This window comes from Lissotriton helveticus, chromosome 1_1, assembly GCF_964261635.1.
Source record: "Lissotriton helveticus chromosome 1_1, aLisHel1.1, whole genome shotgun sequence".
Lineage (NCBI taxonomy): Eukaryota > Metazoa > Chordata > Amphibia > Caudata > Salamandridae > Lissotriton > Lissotriton helveticus.
The window spans coordinates 902,947,885-902,961,840 of record NC_136057.1 but is presented as its reverse complement, the minus strand read 5'-3'; the positions used below and the strand labels follow the sequence as shown (position 1 = coordinate 902,961,840).

General features: G+C 42.0%; 1 protein-coding gene across 1 annotated transcript in view; it reads right to left on the bottom strand.

Annotated features, from left to right (window-relative positions):
* NR2C1 (nuclear receptor subfamily 2 group C member 1) overlaps window positions 1-13,956 on the bottom strand; it is a 424,839-nt gene that overhangs the window by 298,045 nt on the left and 112,838 nt on the right. Inside the window, exon 6 of the mRNA XM_078648543.1 lies at window positions 1,200-1,281. Coding sequence (XP_078504669.1) covers window positions 1,200-1,281 — 82 coding nt within the window. The remainder of the gene's footprint in view (window positions 1-1,199; window positions 1,282-13,956) is intronic.

The following is a 13,956-nucleotide window of genomic DNA, read 5'->3' as shown; positions in this document are numbered from 1 at the left end:
CCCACATTACTCTTACTGCTGTGACCTGATCTTTTTTTCAACTGTTGACAGGGATAGGAATTCAAATGCATGCATGCAAAGCATAATGGAATTGTTGATATCTAAGGAGAGGTAGGTTGTATGACACATTATCATTGTGGGTAGGGTTCTGAATTCATGCTGAGAATTAAACACAAAGCACTGATTGAATTGTTCAGTCAGAACACACACCTCAAGCAACACCCCAGATTTGCCAATTGTTGTACAGATTGCAGACTTTTGTTATTCGTTAATGTCCAGTGCACGGAAATTGAGGCAAGATTTCTTGTTGTCTTTGCTATTGGATGAAGAATCGTACATGAAGGATGCTGAAGGGCTAACAACGGTGATCAGATTTTGCTTAAATACGTTAGGGCACTTTTGGATGGTGTGTTAAAGCGAGAAGAACTGCTGAAATATGTAAGGGAACACACTTTTTTGTCACATGTGATGGTGTGTCGTTGGGAAAGATAGACTAAACCTGAGCAGTTGAAGAATAAAGATGGTCATATTACAGTATGACTATAAACTAACTGTAGAAGAAGGGACAATGCTTGGACATTTAGGTCACCCACTGGAAAGAGTAAAGCGTTTTAGCTAGCTCTTGAGGGGCTCGTGGGAAAGGGTGTCATAAATGAGAAGGTGATAATGGACACAGCAGTAGAACGTTTTGTGAGGGATTGTGTGTCCCATGTGCTCAGACTAAACAACTCAGTGCTGTCAAATTGATTCTGGGGCCAGAGCAGCCTTGCGGCAAACCTATATAAGATGTGGCATGTCCCTAGGTATATTGAGTGATGGGCCAAAGTCCATGAAGTAAGGTTTATTAAGTGTAACAAAGTCAAGGAGACTAACTCAGTCTCTAGGCCAAACCTAAATACGAAATAATGGGAATCAAGGTTTTGCAAAGTGATCTGAACGTCTAAATGAAGCGAAATAAAAGACTGTTGAAAGCACCAAAAAGTAAAACTATTAGAAGACGTGATAAAAGCAGTAGGTCTTCCAAGGATGAAATCCTGAATCTCTGATTCAGCAACAAAATCCAGATTGTATGCAAATGATCTTCAAGAGAAACATCCAAAATGAGGCAAATTCACTTTCTAATCCAAATAAGTTCATGGTGTTTTAAGTAAACAAAAGGCATGCATTTTTAAATTAGCTTTAACATTACATTAATTCACCTGAAGCCTTATCTCCACATACTACACAGATTTCCACCGTCCTGTTAAAGTTTTGGTCCAAGCATGTGTTGTCTGTTAAAATCTGTAAAGAAAAAACAAGTGGAATATTAATCAATCAACATTACGTTTCGATGCATTAAGATAACACAGTCAAAGCAGTACAGAAAAACCAATGAGAAAATGGACAAAGCAAAATTCTTACATGCAAATAGATACTGAACATCTTCAGACATACTCTATAAACAAACAAAAAGCTCAAATGTCTTTGGAGAAAGCGGGATACAACTAAATGACCTACGATTAGTCTTTCAATCATGAAATTACACTGGTCTAGAAGGTCTTCCCAAACTCCATTCAAACCTCCAGAACATATGCAATGTAGTTTCTGATAAAGTTGGCGATATATACTGTTGTACTACAGATTCAGAATCACTGAGAAATCTTGCCTCATTTTAATTTGGATTTATGGTCAACAGAGGTACAAAACCAATGAATACAGGTTTAAAAAAAAACCTTTTGTCAGTTATGCAATCATAATATCAACAAGTGCATTGCTCATAACATCACACATACACACAACTATTTTGTCCAGTACCCTATTTTAGTAGAAAACTTTAACGTCTGCAAACCATTTTTTTCCGTTATTTATTTTGACTAGATTTTGCTAATTTGCCGATCCTCAATGCACGCTGCACTTGCTCTTTGGCCCGATCTTGCTCACTACCCTTAAACACCATAGTGCATGAATTATAGCCATGCAGAGCTGTCTCTAGGTGCAGGGTGGGGTTTCACACCTCTAGCAGTCATTCTCCATGTCCCCATAGACTACAGGACAAAGAACATGCTCATTAGGCTCGGTGTGCCTGACAAAAAGTAATGGTTCACTACTACTGTTCCAAGAACTTACAGATTACCCTCATTGTGCTCACACAAATTCCCTAATATAGAGCCACCAGGTACAACCAGTTGGCCATGTGCCCTGGGGTCTGGTGGTCATGCCACACACTCACTTCACTTAACCCTCTACTCAACCCACTACTCTTTATTAAGAGTATTCCTCTTTGTCAGGTCATCCAAAGTGGTTTTTTTCCATAAAAAATAAATAAATCTTTTTTTTTATTTTATTTACATTCCACAATTGGATCAAGTGAACAACACCAATCAAATTATACAGTTAATAATGCTTACACAACTCTTAACATTAACATTTTACATCATAAAGTAACACAATTATTATTGCATCTCTAGATGATCTTTAATTGCCCCCAAATTAACATGCCCAATCGTCGTTTTTTGGCCCCCTTTAAAGCATAAAGACTCTATTCCCGTTCATATAAATTATATAATTTAGCTCTCCAAAATTAAAATGGTGGGGCCTCTGGTTGTAACCAATCTGTCGCAATACATAGCCGTGCTACAGTCATTGCTATAAACAACAAATGTTTATATTTACATAAAACAGTATCTTTTCCCACGGTTGGTCCCCAACCTAATAACATAAGTGCAGGAGAAATTTATTTCGGAGTATGAATAATCATAGTAATAAAGGTTTCTATACTAATCAAAAAATGAGCAAGCATGTGACAACTAAAAAATATATGTATGTAAATGTAAATGTGTTGGATATGTAAAGCGCACAGCTGCCCGTAAGCGTCCCGGCGCTGGAGACCGCTGGGGAACCCGTCCTGGCTTTCCCTGTGAGATGGTCCCTTCTGGGTATCTCGAAGGTGAAACCAGGCATCCCCGCCGTCTGTGGGGGGCCGTTGTAGAGATGAGGCAAGCTTAATGCCAGAGTTGCCGAGTGTGATCCCTGGTTAGAGTAGGCACCGAGGCGAGAATTGTCGAACCCGCTGACCCTGGTCCACGACCCTGCCGCGTCGGGAATTGAACCCTGGTCCTGGGCCGTTCTCTGCTTCTGGGTCTGCCGCCTCTAACCAGTGAGCCACACCACTCCACGTATGCTATCAGCATTCTCTTCACCACAGCGAAAACATTTACCATCATATTGAGGACCCCAAGCTGCCATCCGTTTTAGGGGTGTAATATAACCTAAACAGCATTTTATACACTTGCGCTTTTAAATTGGCTGAGAGGCACAGATCTTTCGCCATCAAAATTGTATCTACTATTTCAAGGTCCGATTCCCCTAGCTGCGTCTGCCAATAAGTGTCATATTTCTGTAAATCATCTAGGCTATACTCCATCATGATCTGATATAGCATGCCAATTTGTTTCCGAAGGCAAGTCGCCTCCACTAATTTATTGGGGGCAGGTCTAATTCGCTTTCTCAAACAAAAATCTCGAATTTAAAGATATTTAAAAAAGGAAGAGTGAGGTAGCTTATATTTCAAAACTAAACTTTCATAAGTGCAGATAATCCCATTAGCTTCAAACAAATCCCCAATTCGCGAAATCCCCTTATATGACCAATCCATTGCCACTCTGTCCCAAAAAACAGAAGGGAGCAATTTGTCCGCACTGAAGGGTGTATAATATGTAATTCTCCCAAATTTAATAAGTCAAGATACCTTTCTCCAGACTTTAAAGGCCGAATCCAGCACTTTAAAGCATGTATGCTTAAAGTAATTACCCTCCAATTCCTTCAATAAGCACCCCCTTTCATGCTCCCCCAATAATAGAAAAAATATAGAAGGAGCTTCAGCTGGTTCTTCAATTGGCTCACCAGTTAAAAGAAGTCTCATTCTTTGCAAAAAACATACATAATAAAACACAAAATCGGGAATCCCTCGACCTCCTCTTTCCACCGGTAACGTCATCCATTTCATTGCCTGTCTAGCTTTCCCGGGAGCCCATAAAAACTTTGTAGATAAACGCTGAAGCTTTAGTATATAATTTATGGGAATCTCCAAAGGAATACTCCGATATAGATATAAAACTTTAGCAAGGATACTCATTTTAATGATATTGCCTCTGCCAATTATAGACATCTGCAGCCGTCCCCACCTATCTAACGATTGTTTTATTTGTTGCATAGTAATATCCCAGTTGGCATCCACTATCTCTTTCATTGGAGTCTTAATTTTGATGCCTAAATATGTTACTTCGGACGTTACCCTGGGATCATTAAATTGAATATTGTCTGTACATAAGACTTGGGTTTTTAAGGAGTTTAATTTGTACCCTGAGATTGCATCCTGAATAAATAAATCTACGTATTAGTTCAAGTACCAAGTAGTACACAGAGTCATTTCTTAGTATACATTTTTCTAGGCAGGTGGGAGTTGTGAGGCACTTGCTATCCGTCGAGAGAGGTTTGCATTTTGTTCTGGGTTGAGTGGTGCTCTATTGCCCACACATGAGGACAGCAAATGTTATCTTTCAGAACCATATTCTAGAACTTCCAATTGTTGACAGGGATTTTATCCCTGAGAAGATAGCTCAACTTGCATCATAGCTGAAAGTCAGAAAGAGTCTTACTGCATCTGAAATAACTTTTTCAAGAAAAGACAGTCAGAAGCCAAGCTGAAAGCTCATAAACTAAGTCTAACATTCCTTAGGCCGGAGATGCTCAAGTCAAACATTCCACTTCAGTAGAGAGACCACAGGATATCTGTCAGATGTTCTTCTAGACTTTAAATGGAGGTGAAGCGGTGGATACTAAAATGATGGACACCTTTGTTGAGCATGTTAATATGCAGAGGAGGAGGTGCTGAAAATGATCAAGCTACCAGGAAATAGGACCACCAGCCCAGATGGACTGACAGTAACATTGTACAAGAAATTTGGAACCTTACTGATAAGGCTGCGTAATTTCTTCTTGCAAAAGAGGGAAGTCGGTCCCTCTCTAAGAGGCACAAACAGGGGCAGCCAGCAGATCTTTTAGTCATATACATCAATTTATTTGCTTAATACTGATCTCCAAATAATATACAAAGATTGTGGTGAATAGAAGATAATATGCCCTACAGGAAACACCTGGCACATTTTGGGTTTATGAAGCACAGGCAAGCGTTCAACAACATTCATTGGGTTCTACGGCTAGTTGAAATGTCAGACAGAACAAAGATCTCCAGGCTTGACACTCTGGAAGCACAGCTCCTAGACATTAAGAAAAGAGATGTTGAGGAGATCTAGGAGATGCCTTCTGACACGGCTCAACAGAAAAATTACTCAACTGCTGAAGAGCTAGGATTTCACACACACACACACCTAGTAGAGGCAATCTAAGCTGCTGGAGATTCTAGTTTTATATGAAAAAATATTTGGGTACAGAGTGAATCTGTAGAAATACAAGAAACTGCAGGTGGGATTACTGATGGGAGATAAGGAAAGCTTGTGGAGACAGTATCCCCATTTCATTAAGAGGAACATAAAATAAGATATTCAGTGATTTATATTACCCCCACACTAGGAGGGTTATACAAAGCTCACTATTGATCATTTATCTTGTGGCTTGGCAGAATCGCTGACTTGAATGTGAATATTCTTCTGAGGCTATTGTGTCCATTTCAGATCCTGCCAGTAGTTACCGCAAAACTGGGTTTGGAATCCACCCAGACATCATGTGACAGATTCTTTTGGAGAGGGATGAAACCATGGATAAGAAGAGTAATACATGCCTACAGTGATATAGGTGGTTAATATAAAAAGATTATCAGTGCAAACAACTTGGGATAGTTTATGAATGGTTGTTGAGAGAAACTGAAACAAGCATTTGCAATGTGATAGGTCTCCCATTTACGCAAGTTTAAGCTATTGGCGTTGTATTTATGTTTCAAAAACCAAAACATAAATAAAAAGCACGGTCATTTACAATGCCAATAGCTCAATCTAGCGTAAATGCGAGACCTGTTGCACTGCAAATGCTCTTTTTCCAGATTTATATAGTGCAAACTCAACCCAAAGGTATTGGAGCACTTTACATGAGCACCAGTTACGTTACATAAGGAAGCATACATTTTTTTTGGTTGGCAGTTCCCTGCAAGGCCTGTGTTTTGGCAGTGGGTCAATCTAACTTCCCCAGTGTGTGTGAGTGAGTAGTTCATCCAGTCATGGTTTTGCTTGTATTCTTGACTTCTATGTACATTAACAACATTAAAAAATCAAAATGTCCCATTTTGAGAAAAGATTCAAATAAATTTGCAACAAATGTGTTAATAGACTGTCATGTTTAACTCATAACAGATCTTTTGGTTAGTATATAAGAAACAGCCCAGTACTGGCACTTGTATTGTTAGTATTAGTTTAATTTTGGCTCAGCCTTGCTGGTCAGGAGTCTAGACCCTGTGTTGTTTTTTCCTTGCAAACTATCCTCAGACTGCCCGCCATTGATGCCCCAGATTCGATTGTCCTCCTTCACGCCAGCATTTGAGGATACATAGGGGTAGATTGAGGTACTGAAATCTGTCAACTTTTTTCGATGGGGCGAAGGAGGGGAAAGCTGAACCTGCCCTCACCCTTATCCAAATGACACTTTGCCATGTTGCCATTGTATTGCTCACTGGTTCCAAGTCTCACAGGGCATGTACGAGTAGCTCATGCAGGCTTGATTTTTGCTTTGCATTCTGGGAAAAGAAAAGTAAAAAGACGCTCTGTCCTAGCGAAAATACTTTCAATATCAGGTAAGCTGCTTCTAGACACACCGCTCTATAGCAGGCAACTCTGCGTGCATCCGGCCCATAAAATCCGGGACTGATTTGTTTTCCTTCGTTTAGGTCTTCGAATGTTTACAAAGACGTAAGGTGAGCACTCTCCACCATTAACTTTCTGCATCGAGGCTGACTAACTTTATGTCTAATCAATCAAATGTCATATATGTAATGCTGGCGTTCCCTGTGTTTGTCTTTTCGTGTAGATTTGTTATACACCGGACATTGTCCTTATACACACAAGCATTCAGGTAGGTGGTGGCAAATTGATAGGTGGTTCCTTAGTTTTTCAAATCGCATATCTCAGTGCAGATAGGCTAATTTAGCTCACACGTTTTTTGTCTTTTAGAGATCGTGTTTGGTCCTGAGGAGAACCCCTACAATAAGGGGGTTCGAAACGCGTCGACCTTGTTGGTCCAGTGTCACAGAAAAAGATTACAAATAATACAAAATATATTACGTTCAGTCTTGATTAAATTGCTGTGGTGATTTATGATTTCAATAATATAGGGCTGATTTAATTTACAATTGTATCTAATCCTGACACGGACCTACACCTCAGTGGTATTATTTATTATTTATTCTTTTCTGTCTGTTGTTTTTGTATATAAACATTTTCTGATTATTAATGTCTTTCGAATACAACTGGAATGCGTGAGGAGTGAAAGTTTAAGTATGGTTGTGGAATTTTCCATTTTTGTGTTTTGTACATATTTGTATAAAGTTTATATGTAATTGTATAGTTTTGTATAGATTCATGATATGCACTAAATAGTTTTTTGTTCTTGAAAAATATGAAAAATTTCTGAGAAAAGATTCAAATAAATTTGCAACAAATGTGTTAATAGACTGTCATGTTTAACTCATAACAGATCTTTTGGTTAGTATATAAGAAACAGCCCAGTACTGGCACTTGTATTGTTAGTATTATGAGGATAGGTTGCAGCATCAGCTTGAAGGGAGGAGTCCTGGCGGGTGGCTGTATTACTGGAAGGGGAGTTTTGGTGCTGACAAATGCTGCACCATGATCAATTACTACAGAACTCTGAAGGTTTCCAGTTCCATGCATGAGTAACGCCTTACACTCCATTATAAATGAAGGACTAAAAGTAGAAGGATGCAAAGAAATCCCCCGGTGACATCATTAAGTATGAAAACAGGACGCCTGAGCACTCTGGAGCGACCTACTAACTGCATGCCTCCCTCTCAGGCACCATTTAATGCTTGGTATATTTCTGGTACAGTTTGTAGCAATGCTTGTGATTGGGGCTAGTTGGATATACTAAGGGGTAAACACTTAAGACTGCTAGAGATGTTTATCTGTTTGAGACATTTTTCCCATCTCCCCAACACATTTTTTGCATTCTAGGACTTCCCGGACTTGTAGTCCTGTTTCTTCTGTTATAAAATCAGGTGTGTACTGGATAATCTACTCACACTTGAGAGCTATGCTGTGCTGGTCAATAATGAAGTTCTTAATGACCTGACCCTCAAGGTGCCACACGCAAGACCTGAACATGTCACACAGAAACACAAAAGAAACATGGAAATCTCACACATTAGCAGGCTGAAAACTTGGGAGCCCTGTATGCAGCAATGCTCAGACAAAAGGCCTCCTAAAACAACAACAGATATGATTTCCTCCGTAGAATACGGAAGCATCTGGCCCTCTGATCACATAGAGAAGAAAACATTTATTTCTTCACAAGGACATTGTCAAAGAAGCTGAAGTATTGCAATGTATTACTGTTGGTAATTAAATGTGTGCTTCATGCCGATCATTAGACATTTGTTGTTCACATAAACAAATCTTATTTGTTTACTTTAACAGGCGTTTGAAGAAGCCAAGAAAGTGACTTTAGCTTTTTTATCACAAAATTCTCGGCTGAAAAACATCTTTTTCTGCGTTTTCCTTCAAGGTTTTCACTTGCGTTTGCTCAGTCTTCCAGTGTAGTAAACTGCTATAATCTCGATAGCCAAGCTAAAATGGCCGGTTCGCTCGGTCCTGGCATCCGCATTGTAACTCACATATAGCCGTATCCATGGCAATAGAGCCCTACTCTTGGCAAAAAAAGCCTCAGACTACAGCCTCATAAAAAGATAACTTTGCCTGCATGTGCTCTTTGGTTATTTAGCTCACTGAAATGATAAAAAGCGGAAACTGGGTTCTTAAGATAAAAATATTTTAATGATTTCACCTTGGGCAACAAACAGGTAAGCTTAATAAAGGCAGCAGTTCCCCATTCATGCCTTTCAGTGCGGCACTAAGTGCTACAAGGGACAGAGAGTGGAACTGATGAGGTACTTGCACTGGCACGGTTAAGGCACTGAACAAGCTGTGCGACTGCTGTCTACTGTCTCCCTGACAAAACCTTTTCACCCGGTGACAATGAAGATATTTTTTTGTTCCGCGTCAGCCTGTTCCGCGTCAGCCTGTGGAGTGCAATCTTAGTGTGTTGGGTTTGCTCTTATTCATCAAGGCAGTTTTTAAACTCTTCATAATTCCAACCCGTGGAGCTAATAGGACTTTCTAACTTACCATGAAAAGTTAGTAATAAATGTTTCACTGCTTTAGAAAACAAGCGTGGTCCCGAAAGTGAAAGGAGGAACGCGCTGCAGCCAGAGCATGAGGATCTCTTGTCTTTATGGAGCCGTGCGTTTCTAAAACATGGCCCCATAAAGATAAGAAACTGCTTTGCGACAGCAGCAAAGCAGGCCACCGAGTCCAGCTCGAAGACCAAAGGGCGTCCACAAAAGACCCTAATTTCCAATGGCATGCCACCGTTTAGCATAAACGGTGGCACCAGCCAATGGAAATGAGGCGCAGGGCTTAAAGCACCCCTCTGAAATCTCCTTCATCACAAGAGACTAAAAAACATCGACTAAATATGCAAAATGCACTATTGGGCTGAGCTCTGTGGGGCTTAATATAACTCCCTGTGAATGAAGACCCACTGTTCACTGTGGCATAACACAGAGTTTACGCCGACACTCAAGGATGACGCCATTCATAGGTGGAAGGAAGCGAAATACAGAAGCCACATACATCTCTATGATAGTTAGAAAATTAAGACATTCAAGTCTTTAAAAATAAACTGGAAGTAGCTGAACATGAGAGATAGAGATGTATTCACATGTGTCACTTGGCTCTGACGCAGCAGATTAGCGAGTGAAATGCATTTAACCACTCATTTCCAATGTATACAACCATGATCAATGGCCATACATGGATAGATGAGGGTAAGATATCCAATGAGTGTACTGGCGGAAACCATGGAGGATCTCCAGAATTCATCCCATAGAATAAAGAAATGAGAGGCCTTAGAAAAGATTGCATTTCATTGGTATCTAATACCACATAATCTTAGGTAAATGTATCCAATGACAGAAGTTAAGTGTTGGTAAAATTGCTGGGGAGGGGCGGGAGTTTTAAAGGTGATAAAATCCACATCTGGTGGGTTTGCATTAAAACATGAGGATTCTCGAAGGAGGTATTAGGCCCCATAAAAAGGTTCTGGGCTACTCTGTTTCAGAGCAGCCATCGGTTGTACTGATTTGCTTGAAGCCTTGATCCTTAGAGGGGGTCCCAAAACAGTATTGGGAATTATTGGCACTCATTGTTGGCAGCCAAGCAAACAATTGTAGTTCACTGGAAGAAGACGGACTCTCCACCCATGAATGAATGGTCTAGACAACTGTGGTTGATTAGGACTATGGAAATGGTGGCCCGTGATATACAGAATGGCAGAGGCAAATTTGAATGGACCTAGAGGCTGCTGATTGACCACCTGAGATGGGATGGGGGAGACAAGACAAAAAGTCTGACAATCAGATATGCGTTTCAACTGACATTCAGTCTCAACACATTGTTGTGTAGTTTTCACACTGCGGTAGTAACTGCGCACTTGTGGACACAATAAAAGTTGGAATGGTGCCAGACTGATTCCCTGCATCCCCTCAGGATATGTCATCCTATAGACCAGTTAGCTCACAGCCAGCCCCCCCCCCCCCCCATAAGCCCACCTAACCCTAGGCAGAAAGCAAATGGTTCTGGCAACCACTGAACAGGACAACCCTGATCCCCCAGGAATCGTGGTAACAAAACCACAACCCTTTCGCTTAGTCACTTGTGCGCTCTTTCTCTCTCAATTGTGATGCAATTATCAAAAGACAGAAGCAAATGACAGTTATTAGAAGTACTGGGACAGTAAACAGAATGAAAAGTTCCACCATCGTGCTAAAACAATGTATATATACAAGCTTATAACACAAAATAGAAATCTGGTGTACTCTTACTATGCATCCCCTAACCTAAGTGTTTAGGGCATGCGTATGTCTTCTGCCAAGAATCCCAGTACTGGATGATCCAACCACTGTTACCTGAAGGGAAAGAATGTAGGTCCATGATGCGGTAATGAGCTGGACTCCCCTTGTAGAGATATCAGCATGCTGGTGGGCCGAAGCATGAGTATGTAGAGACCATGCCAATGACAGCAAAGGACTCCTCTGTCAACACCGGAAATTGATTTTTATTCATAACAAAAGGCAACCTTGCCTTGGGCCGAGATCTTGATCAGGCTGCCATTGTTCGTGTGTTATAGATAGTAATGTCGCCATATGTATGAAAACAACGTGCATATTTGCACAACATATGTATAAACCTTGTACATGGTGTCAAGGCAGCATTAAAGTGTTCTTATGAAGTTGATTCTGTAAGCAACCATAGTTTTCAAGAAACTAATCCAGACTGTCAGGAATGCCCTCAACCAGCTCCCCTAGTTCTATATTCGACAATTCCCTCCTGAGCCCTGGCAGTTCCATCCCTGTCTTTTGCGCCCTCTTCTGAGCACCAGTAGGTCTTTTCTTCGCCTGCATCTCTTTTCCCAGCTCTAGTATTTCTAATCTCCATCCTTGCATCTCTTTTCACAATTCTAGTGATTTGATTCCACTCTCTTGCTTCTCTTTAAGAAGCTCCTGGACCTCCATTCCTCACTCTGCCTCTGAACGAACGCTGTTGCATTACCCACTTTAGGCACATTTTCTCCCAGATCCAGTAGTTCCATTCCCGACTTGTGCCTCCACATGGCTCCAGTAATTCCCTCCGCTAAGTCCCCACACTGACACCTTTTTTCGGAGCTCCAGTAGTTCCATTCCACACCCTGTCAGGCCCCCTAGTTGTACCCCCCAGCCATGCACCTATGTTCCTAGTTCCATGCTTCTCACCCTAGCCAGGACCCGACTGGAAGACCAGCTTAGGCCAAGGTAGAAGGTTGAAGGCAGCCATACCGTGTAGGAGCAGGTTACGCTAGGTATTCGTGTATTGCTTGGCCCATGGTACCCCATTGTGCTCTGAAAGCCGCCCCCTGATCTACAGCCTGCCGGGAAAAGCCAGCATAGCAGAATGGCCAGCCCGGCTCTGCTTGTGACCACAAGTTTCATGTAAGGGCAGGTGTGAAAAGCACCATCTTGTCGTGCTCCATGCTCCTCCTTTTAACCACGCAGTACTTAATGTGCTTTTACCTGCTACTGCGTCGTTTCTCCTCAGGATAAGAGGCGAGCAGGCAGGTCATCGCTACTTAGACTCAGGCCCATCTAGTCATGTGTCAGGAATGTCACATTTACTCCTGCAATCGCCGCTTGTTCCTGTCCCACTGCTGCTTGCGAGCCGGGCACAAGAACAGAAACGCATGTCTTCACTCAGAAATCGTCCAGATCAGCCATTTTAATTGGCACCTGCTGCTGCGCTTTCATGTCAGAGTACGCCATATTTATCATACTAAGACGCAGGCGGCTGCATCTTTGCCTGCATGCCCTCGCATCATCTGTTGCCTTTATTTTTGCTCCTTTCGGGCTAGGATGCGAAGACCGCCGCTGAAACGTGCCAGTCTGGCTCTGCGGCTAGACTAGAACATGGCGGCGCGCCGGGCACTGGAATGGGCCTGGTATGCGCCTGGCAATGTCTGGGTCTCACGTGCCAGGGGCGATCGACAACCCCTTGTGATGGACACCGGCGAGCCACTAAGTTAAGCAAAGCATTGGGGCAACTGACACTCCTTGAGATGCCCCAGCCCTGGGCTAGACCCTGGGATTGGTGAAACCTCTAGTGATGGACAGTTGTAGCCACTGCACTGTGTTTACTCCTGTGGGCTAAGTTTGAGAGATAAAAATACACGCCTTCAGATTAAAACTAGCCGAGGAATAGGGTCCCCTGCTTTGGGTACTTGAAATACCTTCAGCAGGCTGTGGAAATGCAGCATACAAGCCCTGAAAGCAGACACCTTGTAATATTTTCACCTCAGGTGATCAACAAGTGCACCCTCCTAAGAATATGGGCATTCCTGATTAGCAAAAACTGTTCAGGATTTGGCAACTGGGAACGTTGTGAGTTTGGGAGCGGACTGTCTGGGGCTTTGAGGGATGCTTCTCTGTTTGTCTGAGAAGTCCCCACGCAGAGATGAAAGGAGCAAAAAGAACAAGCATTGGTATAGCCAGTAGGTCTCGCCTACTCGTGTTTAGCCATGCAACAGTGATGTTGTTGCATCAAGGATATTGTGCTGGATAACTAAGGTCCCAAAGGCAAGACCTATTGGCTAGGCCAATGCTTGTTTTTTTTGCTGTTGGTAGGCGTCGACGACATAGTACCATTTGGTGCCCTTCTGTGACGTCGACGGGCTTCCAACGGAAGCTCCCAGCTTTAGTAGCCATCTTCGGATTCTATTTTTCTCTTTGCCTTTTCTTCTCTCCTCCTTATAGTTCCCTTCCTCGGCGGAGGAGGGTGGGTTCGCTAGGGAATCCAAAAAATTCTTCGAGCTGCCAAACTACACCGACAGGTAAACTATTTGTTTTGCAGCGTAAATCTTTTCTGGATTCACTATGGTGTGGACAGACTTTGTAGCGGTTTGCTAGTTTTGTAGTGGTTGGGTGGAAGATGAACTTTGGTTTGTAAATAGATGCTGTAAGACTTTTTGTCCTACTTGTGCATCTTTGTTCATTTGAATGTCCACACAGCAATGTTTGGTGAATGTGTGTAGAGAAGATCATGTTGCAGCTGTACGAGAGTAGGATCTGCTTACTATGGTTACCCCCACTTTTTGCTGGTGTTTCACTGTTTTTCAACTTTAGTCTGGCTGGGGCCCCGCTATTCAGGA